General features: G+C 33.2%; 1 protein-coding gene across 1 annotated transcript in view; it reads right to left on the bottom strand.

The window, feature by feature from the left end:
• Positions 1-14,473, bottom strand: part of SLCO1A2 (solute carrier organic anion transporter family member 1A2) — a 76,261-nt gene that overhangs the window by 32,737 nt on the left and 29,051 nt on the right. The window contains exons 2-3 of the mRNA XM_023524089.1: positions 3,331-3,517; positions 2,872-2,985 (exon numbers count right to left, since the gene is read on the bottom strand). Coding sequence (XP_023379857.1) covers positions 2,872-2,928 — 57 coding nt within the window. The 5' untranslated portion in view covers positions 2,929-2,985; positions 3,331-3,517. The remainder of the gene's footprint in view (positions 1-2,871; positions 2,986-3,330; positions 3,518-14,473) is intronic.

The raw sequence follows: 14,473 nt of genomic DNA, 5'->3' as shown, positions 1-14,473 counted from the left end.
TCTTTTTGCTTTATATGCTCTCTCTAGAAAATCTCACTTATTCCCATGACTTTAACTGTCACTCATATGCTGAAATCTCTTAAATGTATACACAGTTTAGTTGGACAATTGCAATCATGTTTTAGTCTCCTCTAGTCTTGTCCACCTCTAATCTCCCTTCTACCTCCCTTCCACCTGCCACCACCAATTTTGAACTTAGTAAATATCTGTCAGAATTAATGATTACCAAGGGATCCCGAATGCACTAACTTATAAAAACCTAACTACTTTAGCTCTGTAAGTTTGCTGAATCCCAGTTCTACATACATTAAGGCAATAGTCACTGAACAATGTATGAGCTTTGTTCTCTTTAATAAGTTAACATGTGATTTCACCTCTTAAAACTCTTTAGTCACCTCTCATAAAGAAAAATCCTACCTTTTTTAGATGGCAAACAATGCCTCATCTATAGCTCAGTATCATCTCCGGCTGCTTGCCCCTAAACATCATGTTCTTTTAGTTCCTTTAATTCACTGTGCCATTTCACATCTTAGCATTTTTCACAGGATGGTCTTCCACTGGTAATGCTTTTTTTTTTCCCCTTTGTGCATCTTATATAAATCTGTACTCAAATTTTAAAATTTAACTCTTATCATCACTTGTCTCTCTGCTCTCTCGGTAGCCTTGACCACTCACTCACTTCTTATCTTCCCACCCTACTGTGCCTGTCTCTATTGCAGCCCTTATCACAGTGCAGTTTATTTATGTATTTAGATGCCTACAATGTCCTCCTCCACTATACTGTGAGCAGTTCAAGTATAGGAACCATATACTATTCACCTTGTATCTTTGGTATGTAGTAAATGCTTGATAAGTAGTAGACACTCAATACAAATGTATAGGATTAATGACAAAATAAGAATTCAAAAACGTCTTGAAAAACTGGCCAGAGCTGAAAGTAAACTGAATGTAAGATGAAATGAAATAGGATTAAATATACCTAAGCCTAGAGTTAGCTGTACTAATTCATTTAGGGAAATCTGAATAGAATTTTATGTGAAAAAGACCTGTGAAATTAAAACATCAAACTCAATATTAGTCAAATTGTTATACGGCTGATGAAATAGTATGGCTATATCTCTAGTTATTTATCCTTTAGAGTAAATATCATTTGTATAAACTCTGTCGCTCTTCACACTATAAATTTTCGCAGAGCACATTATTGAGAGTAAACAGTTTTCAAGTGATTTTATGATTCAGGTTTCATATTTATAAGCAAGGTCTACCAAATAAAGTATAAATTGTATTTGAGAGAATAATTTATTTATTTAACATTTTAAGAAAGGAAACTAGAGAACCACAATCCCAGTGTTCTTTTCCTAAAACACCTGATTGGGGCCGAAGCTATTGGGTTCTATTCATGAAGTGAAAGCAATCAGTGGCCGTTCTGGCTCATGCATACGTGTATCTCCTCCTATCTGCTAGGCTCTTTCTATTCATGCAAAATAACTTCTATATCTATAAAAGCCTACTAGCTTTTAACAATAACGCTCCAAAATTTGAAGTAAATGTATTGAGTGCAGTCTTTTGATGCTTTCTAAAGAATTTTACTCACTGAGCACATTTCTAAGTTCAGAGTAAATGTCTAAAAATCTGATTATTGAGTAATTGCCTCTCACTTTTCCCTGATAAACTTGTGCTTACAATATTTTGCCTTGACATTCAGATCAATGTTTAATCTTGCCAAACTCCAAAGTAATCAAAAATTAAAGATCACTGTTTATAAATAACACCTGACTTGACTTTTATACACAAATGCTATCAATAATAATAGCTAATATTTACTAAATGTTTACAATATTCCAGCCATTATTCTAAGCACGTAAAAAGGGAACAATCCTATGAGATAGGAATATTTTACTACCCTTTTCAAATGAGAAAACTGAAGCACAAAGAGGTTAAGCAACTTGCCTATGGTGTCACAGCAAGTAAGCCGTTGAACTCAGAAGTGATGCCTAGGCTAAATATTTTTAGCCATTCAATATTAGGAGAAGAACATAAGAATTGAGGGAAAATTTAAGGGGAAATTTAAAAAATACAATTAACATGGCACTTCAGGCAAAAGTAGTTTTCTAGATCTATACTACAATTCTCTACTTTCATGTACATGAGTAGATTTTCCCCACACATGTACAAAGAAATAAATTTTAGATAGGGAGAAAATTGGTGGCAGTGTCTTAGTTTGGAAACCACTTGCAGGCACTAGCTATAGAATAAAGATAAAGATCCTTTGGTTTAAAATAACAAATTTTGTTTGAAGCCAAAATGGCTTTGAAGCTATGCAAAAAGAATTTGCTCTTAAATAGTCAAGAATACCAGAAATGGCTAACAAAATGGGCATTTTTTTTCTTATAGAGAATAATTAACATGTGCCAAAGCTTGAAGTAAATTTTTTTTTTAATGAGTTATTGTAAAGTAATTACTGAGTACAAATCAACGAAGCATTTCTGTCTAAGGAACCATTTTCTGGAAGAGATCTCTACACTCCTCTGGCCTAGAAGCCTCTGGAGTAAACATTAAATTGGCCTTTGATCCAGGAAAATAAGTCCTGCTGTAACATAACATGTACATGAAAAAATTTAAGATCTTGTCATTGAAGCATTTAAGTCCCTCAGAACCATTTCTGATTAAATTTTCTGAATTAATAACCTATTTGAACACATTCTCAGTTATAAAACCAACTTCATTAAAGCAAGAAAGGATCAATATCTCAGGTAGTAGGACATTAATATTAGATCGCTTCATGAACATATGAGCAACTTTATAAGGTCTAAGTTTTAAAAAACACAGTACATACACATATATCCACACACACATAAAATATTTTCATACCTTAAACTTGGAAATACATCTCGTTCTATGGGTTTCAATTTTCTCAGTTTCTCCCATGTTGCTCTTCTGAGTATTCTAAAGTATTTATGATTTAAATCTTGATATTTCTTAGTTCTATCATTTTTAAAACAAAAAATCTATTAAATTACTGACAAAATCATAAGTCGTCATTCTTTTGAAGAAAATACTGAATCTGAATAACATAATCAGAATCCATTGTATTACAAAAATACCTGGGAAGCTTTTGATTCAGATCTAGAAAATAATGACATTAAAGAAGATTTAGCTGTTAATTTTTTATCGAAAAAGTTACATCAAATAACTTTGTCTACTCTTTAGTGAGATTAAAGGAATTCTTTCTTAACGTCCTTTTGTAAAATAAAAACCACGTGGTTAAAATAAAATTTTTCATTTCTTTAGCCAAAATAAATAGAACCAAAGTAAACTTCTTGGACTTACATGAAAATGATGCTTTTAAAACACACACACTTTGATATGTGTTTGTGCTAAAAGTCTTCAGCAAGCCTACCAAAGTTCAAAAATCTCTGTTTGGCTAGGCTTCCTCTTGAAGTTCTTTGTGTTCCAAGACTTCCCTGGAGTTTCAAGAAAGGAAACACTTGCTGGGGCACTGCCGATTCACAGAAACCTGGGGAGACATGGAATTTTAATTATGAAAATAACCTAAGTAAAAATAACAAATAATTCTGTGATCTGGAAAGGAATCCTACAGTTAGTTGCAAGTTAAGATGTGAGGTTTAGGAAAAGACCAGTCACATAAGTACAGATCTGTATGTCTACACAGGTAATAAATACAGATATGTGTGTGTGTGTGTGTGTGTGTGTGTGTGTGTGTGTGTGTGTGTGTGGATATATACACATATAATGTAGGTGCACAGTTTTATATGTAAAAAAGATTACCTAAACTATTAAATTCTACTAACCCCTTTTGTCTATTTAGTATCTTGAAACCAGGGCAATATTTTGTACCAAAACCAAAGTGTTTCACTGTGACAATATTTATTCTAGTAAATCTACTTCAAGTTGTACGAATGATATATTAACGGTATCTCCAGTGTTAATTTATTAAAATCTTCTGAACAATATCCATTTAAGAAGAGATCTTGAATGCACTAACTTTTAAAAACCCGACTGCTTTACCTCTGTAAGTTTGCTGGATCCCAGTCCTCTACATACATTAAGGCAATAGTCACTGAAAAATGTATGAGCTTTGCTCTCTTTACTCATTCTCTCGTGGTTACAACTGTATACTGAAAGGACACTAGGTGCCCGTCATTTTGCTAAGCACAGGTTTCAGAAATGAACAAGACAGACAAGCTCTCCTATAGACAATATAAACTAGTAAGAGAAGGGTAAGGCTCTCTGAAAAGTACTTGAACTCAGATCCCAAGGAATCTATATTTTTACTTGGAAATTTTTATTAAAACTTTTAACTAAAACACATTGAAAGAGAATTAAACAGTGTACGATCAAATACAAATTGATCGGTATGTAAGAGGTGAAAATTATAGGTCATGGATGAAAATCGTTAAAGACACCTTTGGCAATTCTAAATGGCCGTATGGACGAATTCATGCTGCAGCCATCACATAAAATGCTAAATCATCTGAACTATAATGCAAGTGCACTAGTTTTAGAAAAACCAATAGAATGGGGTGATTTTTCAAAAGAATGGGAACTGTTATTTTTTGGTCCTCATCTGTAATACATTTGCTTTTATTATAAACCTCTCAACTGCCTTCATGTCTCCCTTCTCATGATTTAGAACCTAATCCCGCTCCCCTTTCTTTTTTTTTCTATCCCTCCTTGCCAATATCTGAGCTCAATATAGTCACCCAATCAAACAATAAAAGAGAGAAAACTTATTCCTCTTCCATGCTGAAGTTGTCTTCACTCTTTTTAGTGGCTAAAAGTTTTCTAAATGCTTATTTTTCCTATCTGGCCAGGGGACATAGAAGGTAGAGGAGTGACTCAGAAAATCACCACATGGGGGAATTCTGTCATTTCTTCTATGCATTATGATACTATGTAACTATGCTGAGCATATTATATAACCATGTCTCAAAGATTTATTTCAAACTGTGTTTATTATCTTGAGAGAAGTTTTGTAAATAATTGTCTCTTCTGAGTTAAGAAGTAGTGTTTGAAACTGAGCACTTGGAATGAATTAAATGTGATTCAGTTAACACTAAACATTTCCTAATTTGCCAGTTTATACAGTGAAAACATTTTAGCTTTTCAGACACATTCCTTAAATTTTAATGGAGGAAAATAAAGTACTGACTGAAGAAAATCTATTATGTTTTTAAATAAAATTTACAAAATCCAATAGTTAATGTCACTTTGAACATTTTTGCCCCAAATCAAGGAAGGCACACATTGTTTCTTTGCTCCTTGCGGCCGGCAGTCCCTGACAAGTGCCAGCCATGTAAACAGTCCCCTGTTGTTAGCACAGTGTTGTTTACACAGTGACTTCTGTCCCTGGAATCACAGCGTCACAGTATAAATCCTCATCAATCATCACTGCTAATGAAAATGACTTGCTGAAGTTTTATTAAGAAGAGAATCATTTTATTTCTCTAACTCCTCAGTATTTAAAGGAGAGTAGCGTACATTCTCACAAAAATGTAGTAGAGTTTCTTCCATGACTACTGAACACAACTCTGGGTTTTTTGTTTTGTTTTGTTTTGTTTTTAATTGTAGCAAAAGTGCATTACGGAATTGTTAACTATATGTACATTTTTGGATAGCAGGACTCTAGAACTCTATACCCACTGAATAGCAACGCTCAGGTTTTTGACACTTCTTAGTTGTCAGCCTTAATGACACGTCTCAATCACAAAAGAATACAGTTTTTTTACAAAACAACCCCCTTGTTTGTGCTCTTTCCCCAGTGTTAAGTATATAGATATAGTTTTTTATTGCTATAGATCACCTGGGAAAATACATACATTTAATTTTACATTATACTATTAAATTAACAAAATAAAAATTTTATTTTATCATGCAAAACTAGTAGTACATACATGAAGAAGACTTAGGAGAACATCCTTTCTCTGGGAAAAAAAAAAGGAGAGAGAGTCATACCATCAGCAATCTATGAAAATCGTCTATTACCAGAAGTTTCAAATGGCTCCTAGAAAAGAATGGCCTCTTGGAATGAAATCCAGCTGAAATAATTCAACCAATACCAAACCAAGTAACTATGTGCCAATGAAGCACATGTAGAACCAACAATGACTCTTTGTATAGTGCCTACCAAATTATTTTACTTCTGTTGATTCATTTCCATTAGAAATCAAAGAATAAGATATTGGATTCTGCAAATAAGCCTTGCATATATAGATAATATTTTATTTCCTATGTTCAGGGGAGGTATCAAGACTCCATCACTTTAGGCAAAACTAGAAGAGAAACTTTACTGAACCATAGAACCATACATATGATTTCACCAGGCAAAGCAAAGAATGAAATGCACAGAAACACAAGCAAATACTATGATCAGCAATTCAGCAATAAAAATATCTATCCTGTTACTTTGGATAACATACTAACTCTGGTAATAGAACGAGACATGGAAAAGCCAACCTGAAAGTTGACTTCCCAAATCTTTAGGTGAACTAGTTGTGAATATCCTCAGTGTTACATCCCATGCCAAGGAATGCTAGAGTTTGATTAGATGATTATGAGAGTAGCCAATGTTTTCCACACTAGCAATTCAAACCATTTCATTTCTTAAAAATTATTATCCCAGTTCTTCTCTTCCTTTTCCCTGTACACATATAGTTTTGGATACAAAAAACATGTTCCTTCATTTAATTATGACAAGTAAATACTGAACTGTTTTTTTTCTCACAGAGAAAGAGGTTTTTAATCAGCTTATAAAGTGCCAAAATGTAATAAAATATTTAGACTTTTTCCCCATTTATTTGTTAATTCACATTAATAGATATAGTCAAAATGTCAGACCTCGAAGCCTAGTCAGCTCGGGTTTAGTCCTAGTTTAGTTGTGAGTTGCTTGAACTCTTTGAGCCTTTTTTTTTTTTTTAACTTTTCTAAGGCATTGGAATATTTATGCCTATCTTGCAAGATTGGTATAAAGACTGAATTATAAAATTTACACAAGACAGACCCTTAGCATGGCTGCTGAAATAAAAGTCACTCCTTAAATGGCAGTGATTATTATTCATTCATTCCACAAATATTTATTAAGGCTCTACTATATTCCAAGCACAGTAGTTGATGCTAAGGATACAACGATGAATAACATACGTGCTTACTCCCAAGGGGTCTCACATGCTATAGGGAGAGATAGACAATTAAATGATAATAATAGCTACTTAGTGCCACAGTGCAGACAATTTGAGCTAGGTAATAGCAAGAGGTGATCAATGAAAACTGTTTATTTGGATATTCATTTGGAATATCATTTGAATACCACATCATAGTTTAAGTACTTGGGCTTTGAAAGGAGGGACACTGGTTTGAAAGCCTTTTTTAAACCAGGTGTACAATTTTGTACAAGTCACTTATCTATCCGTACAATGAAGATAGTCTTTACCTTTATATCAGATAAGAAAATAGACAAAGAGGAAAATAGAACCCATGACAGGTAGTTCAATAGAGGAATTTAAATGGGAAACTAGTTATAAAGGTATTAGAAGAATTAAAAAGCCCCAATAAACAGATGATGGACATCTCAGAGATTTATACCAGTGAGAAATCACTCCCACTCCTCAGAAAGAGAAAGGGGCTGAGCTACAGGAGCTTGAGCCCTTGGAGTACACAGCCACTGCCAGAGGCAACCCTTAAAGGTGGAGGGGAAGAAATGCCCTAGCTCTTCCCTATTCTTCAGCCCCATTCTCACCCAAATCTCCCACTAACAATCTAAAAGGAAATCAGAGGCAAGGGGGCCTGAAATTTTACTTCCGAAGTCAGTTCCTCAGGATAAAGAATCGGGCAGCGGTGGGAGGGGCATGTGAAGCCAGAAAAACAAATGACTAACACAACCATAATCAGTTGCAGTAGAGTTGAATAAGATAACATATTTAGTACTATGATACTAGCACAAAATCAACATCCAGTGAAGGGTAGTTATTTATATTATTGGGTAATATACCTTCAATCCTTAATGCTCTTTTTATTCTCAGCAACAGAGGATTTATGATATTTAACTAGTTGCACAATTCACCAACACTTGACATTACATATGTAAACACTGCAAACTCTAGGTGATACCAAATAAGACATGAGATTTTATCATGAAACCAACTAAATTTTAACTGACTCAAATACATTAACCAACTACTTTTGCATCAGGTAAATGCAGCCACAGTCACCAAATCTTCACATAGCAAAATTTATCCAGTTTTCTTATTTAAGTAGGGTATAGGGAAAATGTCCAAAAGATCCAAGATACATAGTGTTAGTTATCACCAAGTGTTTTGTGAGAATGCTTCAATAACCAGATTAAAAACGTTACATTAAAGTCAGAAGTAAAAACTTTTCATGGTGGAAGGAGAAAAGAGAGGATAATGCTATCATTGTTCTTCATTCTTATTATTTTCTTCTACATAGATGGAATTCCACTAGCCTAACATGCCTTTCCTCTCTCCTTATCCTCACTCACTCCAGTCAGAGAAGGCTGACAGGATCCAGTGATGATATTGGGAAGTCTGGATATTAACTATAAGGAAGCCTGATGGCCAACAGAAATAAGCCACATTCCCTTATGTCGGCTTGCTTAGTGCTAAAAGTGATATTTTAGACTCCACGTGTCATACTTCTCTGTCTTATTTTTCAATTGATTCACAGTTAGTATGGATGGGGGAAGCTTATTTTTATTTCTATTTATTCATTGGATGCTCCAAAGATGCCAACATACCAGAAAAGTGTGAAGTAACAGATTTTCCTAAAGGGCTCTTATATTAGAACTTAAAAAAAAAAAACAAATTCTAATAAAATATGTACAATATGATACCATTTTTTGTAAAACTGTAAATATAATTGGAGATAATAAAAATATAAATATTATACTATTTTCTATATTCCAACCACTGTTCTAGAAGCTTTATGGATGCCAATCTATTTAATTCTTATAAAACTCTATGACATAAATAATAGTATCCCAATTTTAATGGTGCAAGAATTGAAGCACAGAGATGTCAAGTAACTTGTGCAAGGTCACACAGCTTTAAGTGTCAAAGCCAAGATTCAGACTCAGGCAGTCTGGCCCTAGGGACTATTAATCACTACCCTAAGCTGTTGTTCTGCCTATGTGGGGTGCGAGTGTGTGTGTGTGCTCACTGTTGTATTCACTAAGATAAAATACTGAAGGAATGAAACCAGAGTCTTAAAAGTGGTTGATTTTATTTTGGTTTTCTTTTAGAAATTTCTGAGCTGTTTTCAACAAGGATCATTAATCGTTTTTAAATTAAAAATTATAGAGAAAAAGAACAAGCATCATTGGAATTGAGTCTTTAAAAATGTGATAAGAATGTAGCACATTTCTAAACCACGTGAATGCTGTGTTCTTAACTATTTCTATCTTTTTTTCTTATTTCTCTAATTATTTTGTTTTCACTAAGAACATTTGTCAGTCTCCTCTTTCTCTCCCTTCTCCTTGATTATTTGGGTGTTCATTTAGCAAAATAGCCTGAATGTTACAACCGGAAGGCACCTACAGTCACTGCTCAGAAATTCCCAATTGGTTGCATTTGGTTACAGGCCATAATGGTATTGATTCCAATTTCTAGTTTGGGATTAATAATAAAATAATTATTTAAATTATATAAAGAAAACAATTCAGAGTTCTGAATAAGTATTAAGCAAGATGCTCAGAGATTAGTGTTAATCAGATGACTGTGCACATAACTTAGCTCTTCAGCTTACCACACAGCTGCATACTATTGGTCAACATGGTGGTTTGGATCATTAGACAATTTTAAATTATCTTTATTTGTAGTCATATGTTCTTTTACTTATACCTCTAATTGGCTATTGGATAAAGACAGGAAGCATAAAAGAGCATTGATATTAAAATATAACCTATTGGGGAGTTTAAAAATATTTAAATTTTCTTCAAGATTACCTTTGTCTGATCAGTAAGTTTCATTGATCTAGTCAAAATTTCTACTTAATACCTCATTTTATGATTCTATTGCTCCAAAACCAATTTTTGAAAAGGAATAATAGAATAGAGAATTTTACCTAGTTTTTTCGTACTCAAAGAAATATCTGTAAATAATGGCTTAAAACCCATTCTCCCATTTCCTCAATTCTAAAGAATACTCAAGCATTATAAAACTGAGTTTATTGATTTTTTTAGAAACTTTTAAAAAAATTGTAAAGATTATAAAAATTTCAAACATTATGACATAACCTTTTTCTTATTTAAATATCTTAACACATACAATAAACACCAATCTACATTTTAATATGTTACTCTTTAAAGCCAAATACAACATATTATCTTTGAATTTATTTTTAACAGGTCACACTTTTTCTCACAGCATTAATAAAAAATAAGGAATGTATATTACATGTTAAATAATATGACATACATGACAAGAATTTGTCTTTATACTCAAAATTACCATATATTAAATTAATAAAGTTTATTATTGTCTACAAATTGATCTAAAGTAAAACATTTTAGGTAAATCATCTATTTATTGTAAGCTTAACTACATGGTACATAGTACATAGTATATAGTACATTGTAGGCCTAAGTACATAGCGCATGTTAGCAACGATGTAACATTTTTTTTTTTAATATTTTTGATCCACAGTTGAATCCTCAGATGCAGAACTCATGGATATAAGTGGCTAACTCTATGTATTCCCACCACCCCCAACCTCTGAACCACTTGAATAAGTTGGAGATATGTGGTCCTTTAAATATTACTAAATATTTCTATATGTATTTCCTAAAAGCAAGATATTCTATTGTATACTAGAACAATCATTTAAGTTTGAGAATTTAACATCGGTTCAATATTATTATCTAATCCATGGTCTGTATTCAGATTGTGTCAGTTGTCCTAATAATGTCCTTTAGCTTTTTTGTTTAAGTGGCCCAGGATCCAATCCAGCACCATACATTGCATTTAGTTATCATATATCTTTAGTTAATTTTGATCAGAAAAAGTTACTCAAGTTATTTTTTGGTATTTCTTGATCTCAACATTTTTTGATTATACATTAGTTGTTTTGTAAAATATCCCTCAGTATGAGTTTGTCTGGTGTTTCTTTATAATTAGATTTCGGTTACACATTTTGGACAGGAATACCACTGAAGTTATATTATATCCTCTTTAATGGATATCTTGAGATAAATAATGCCAGTTTGTTCCAATATTGAGGATGTTAGCTTTGATCACATGGTTAAAGTATATCTGCCAGTTTTTTCAGTATAGCTATTACTTTCCCTTTGTAATTAATAAGTGATTTTTATGGAGGTACTTTGAGAATATATAAATATTGTTTCTCATCATATTTCATCCTCATCAGTTTTCATCATATTTTTCATATTTCATATTTCTCATCATATTTCATCCTCATCAGTTTTAGATCTATTAATGATTTTCTGATCCCATTATTCATGTTATATTTATTAGTGGGCATTCTACTGTAAGAGCTTCCATTTCTCTCTCAATATTTATTCATTTATTTCAGTATGAACACATGAGATTTTATTTTATTCAATGAGTTATAATCTATTGCCTTTATTATTTATGTTCATATTCAAATTTTCCAATAGAATACCTTCAAGCTGGTTCATAGATCCTTCTGATACGTTCACAGTAGAAGCCTGTTAAAACTGGTTCCTGTATCCTTTTGCTATGTCCCCATCACTGTTTGGGCACTTCCTTACTTTCATCTACTTCCTAGATGTTCTAGGCTCATTTCTTTTCTTTCCCTGGCACAGCTCTCAAATTAACCCTTTTTCCAGGAAACCCTGGTTCTGTTATTGGTAAATAATATTTAGAAACTAAAACAGAGATAGAGATATATGTACGTGCAGGAAATATGTGTCTATATTTACAAATAAAGATAAATAATTTAGATATAGGCAAATATGTAGATATTAAGCATGAGTTTATACTGATACCCCCAATTCCAACCCAACACCATCTTCTACTATGACCAGTATGGATCGGCACTGAAATAATCATTTATTTTTTCCCCTTGGAAAAAATTTTTTCCTCTCTATTATCAACTTTAGATAACTTCTTATCATGGGTTCTGACGTCAACTTTTGTTTTGTTTTCCCCCAATGTATTTGATTCCTAAACCTAATACAATGCCATGTTATCTTTGGCTGTATTTGTCAATAAATTCATACTTTTTCTTACTTCACGAATTTAAAATAAAACTAAGTGTCTAAAAGAACTTGCCACCTTTCTAATTCTTAACTAGGAATGACAAATGTCTCTATTTGCAGTTGTTTTGTGATTTGCTCATTTATCTGTTCTGAGCACTTTTTTGTCTTCTAGTTGATTGCCTCTGTGTTCTCTACTAAACTAAAGCAATGGAACAGTCTTTATTGTACTTGTTTTTTGTTATTGGTGTCGAAGATTTATTCATTTTTTTGTATTTATTGTACTTGTTTTGTTTTGTACTTTTTTTGTATTTTTCTATTTGTTTTTTGCTAGAAGCTTTACTTATAGCAAAAACATGGAGTCTCTTATAATTCACCCTACCACTATTAAATATCCTCCCCAGAGGCAGCAGCTGATGGTTTTGCTGTTTAACACTCTCGTTTATTAGTGAGATTGGCTAAACACATTTGTACGAGTCTTAATATGTTCATGTGATATTCTCTGTATGAAGAAATATGACACTCAGACCAACCAAATGAGGTGGATAAAAATACTAGGCCCATCCCAGGGGTGAAGTGGGGAGAGCTTTATGAGTGCTCTTGTTATTTAATCTTGTCTGTTCTCTCTCTTAAGTAGTTCTTGAATCAATTCAGTCTTTTTCTTTTTTCAACTTCTTTGCCATCACTTTAGTTCAATTTGCTATCTTGTCTCTTGTGGTCTCAATGTTAGCTCTTTTGTTCAGTAAGGGAAAATAATTCTCTCTCCAGTATTTGATTGCGTACTTCTCCCCATCCTTCTTTTATGTATCAGATTTGTTCAATAAACATATATTATATACCTAGTATATACAGAAAAGTCTTATAGATGCTTGGAGGATAGGTAGCTTTAGAAGATGATTTCTATCTATAGGAGATCTATCACCTAATAAATAAGATAACTGTAGCAGCAACTATAATTCAAAGTTATGTCATGCCAATGCATAGACAAAGGGGTAAGAGAGTAGGTTCTGGTACCAGACTGTCTTGATTCCAATCCTGATGCACAACTTTTTGGCTATGTGGCCTTGAAAAATTATCTACCTTGTTTCCTTTTCAATGAAATCTGCTCAATAAGAGTACCTCAGAGGTTTGCTATGAGAATCAAAAGATTTGATATGTGCAGTGTTCTTAACATCATGCCTGAATAGAAAGTACTCAAAAAATATTAGTTACAATTACCAAGGGAGGAAAAGATCGCTTTTGACTTAGGAAGTTAGAGAAGGTTTTATGATTAGTTACCACTCAAGTTGAACTTGAAAGGTAGGGTTTAGACAGACAAAGTGAGAGGAGAAGACATTCGAAACAGGAGAGTAAAAGAGCAAAGGTCTAGCATGAAATCAGCAGGGCTCCTTTAAGAAGCTCTGCATTTCCACCATGGACATGTAGGAGTCAGGGTCAAAATCTTAAGATGGGCTTTTAGTTATGAGTGAGACTAAATGTCTGATGATTGCTTCTCCTGTTGGGCCTTTGCTCACATTCTCTTCTCCTATTGCTAACTTGATGTTTTCTCTGTGTAAAAATACAGAGACAGATTAGATAATTCCACTATTTTTCTTATGAAAAAACTGAAACCAAAGTCATTAAGAAATTAACTTAAGGTCACATTCTAGATATTTGGAGGAACAAGCCATCGCCTGCCCTATTTCCAAAGCAACAGTTGTCCTGCCTGTACTCTCTTTCAGTCTCTCTGTCCTCCTAAACCTCAACACACACACACACACACACACACACGCACACGCACACCTTATTTTCCATCTGTTTACAGGTGGACAAATGAGCATTCTAGCTAACGCCTAGAAGTAATGACCCCAGTTTTGTCTATATTAACCCAAAGGAGTGATTAGTTTCAGGCCAGATTGACATGGCCCTATAGACTGCTGTTACTGATTTTTTTTTTTTTTTTTTTAGAGCAGGCAGAACCACAAAGAATTTCTTCAGTCGTATTAATTCAGTAGTAGCTAATGCTGCTGTGTATGAAGGAGAAAGTGGAGCTAATAAAAGGCTGGTCTGCACCTCAAAATGATGTGAATAAGTGAAGCAAAAAAATTGTTTAACATTAGAAAAAGCTGAATAAAAATTAAATGTTTTTTTAAATTATTTCTGAAATATTCAAACTAGCCCTATGCTTCTTAAGTTGGTAGGTACTTGCCAATTTTGCCTCTTACTTGGGACTTGCATAAAATTGACATCAGTATCCCAAGTAGTCAAAATATTATTTCAAGT

This window comes from Pteropus vampyrus, unplaced genomic scaffold (assembly GCF_000151845.1).
Source record: "Pteropus vampyrus isolate Shadow unplaced genomic scaffold, Pvam_2.0 Scaffold444, whole genome shotgun sequence".
Taxonomy (NCBI): Eukaryota; Metazoa; Chordata; class Mammalia; order Chiroptera; family Pteropodidae; genus Pteropus; species Pteropus vampyrus.
This window is presented reverse-complemented; position numbering and strand designations above follow the sequence as displayed.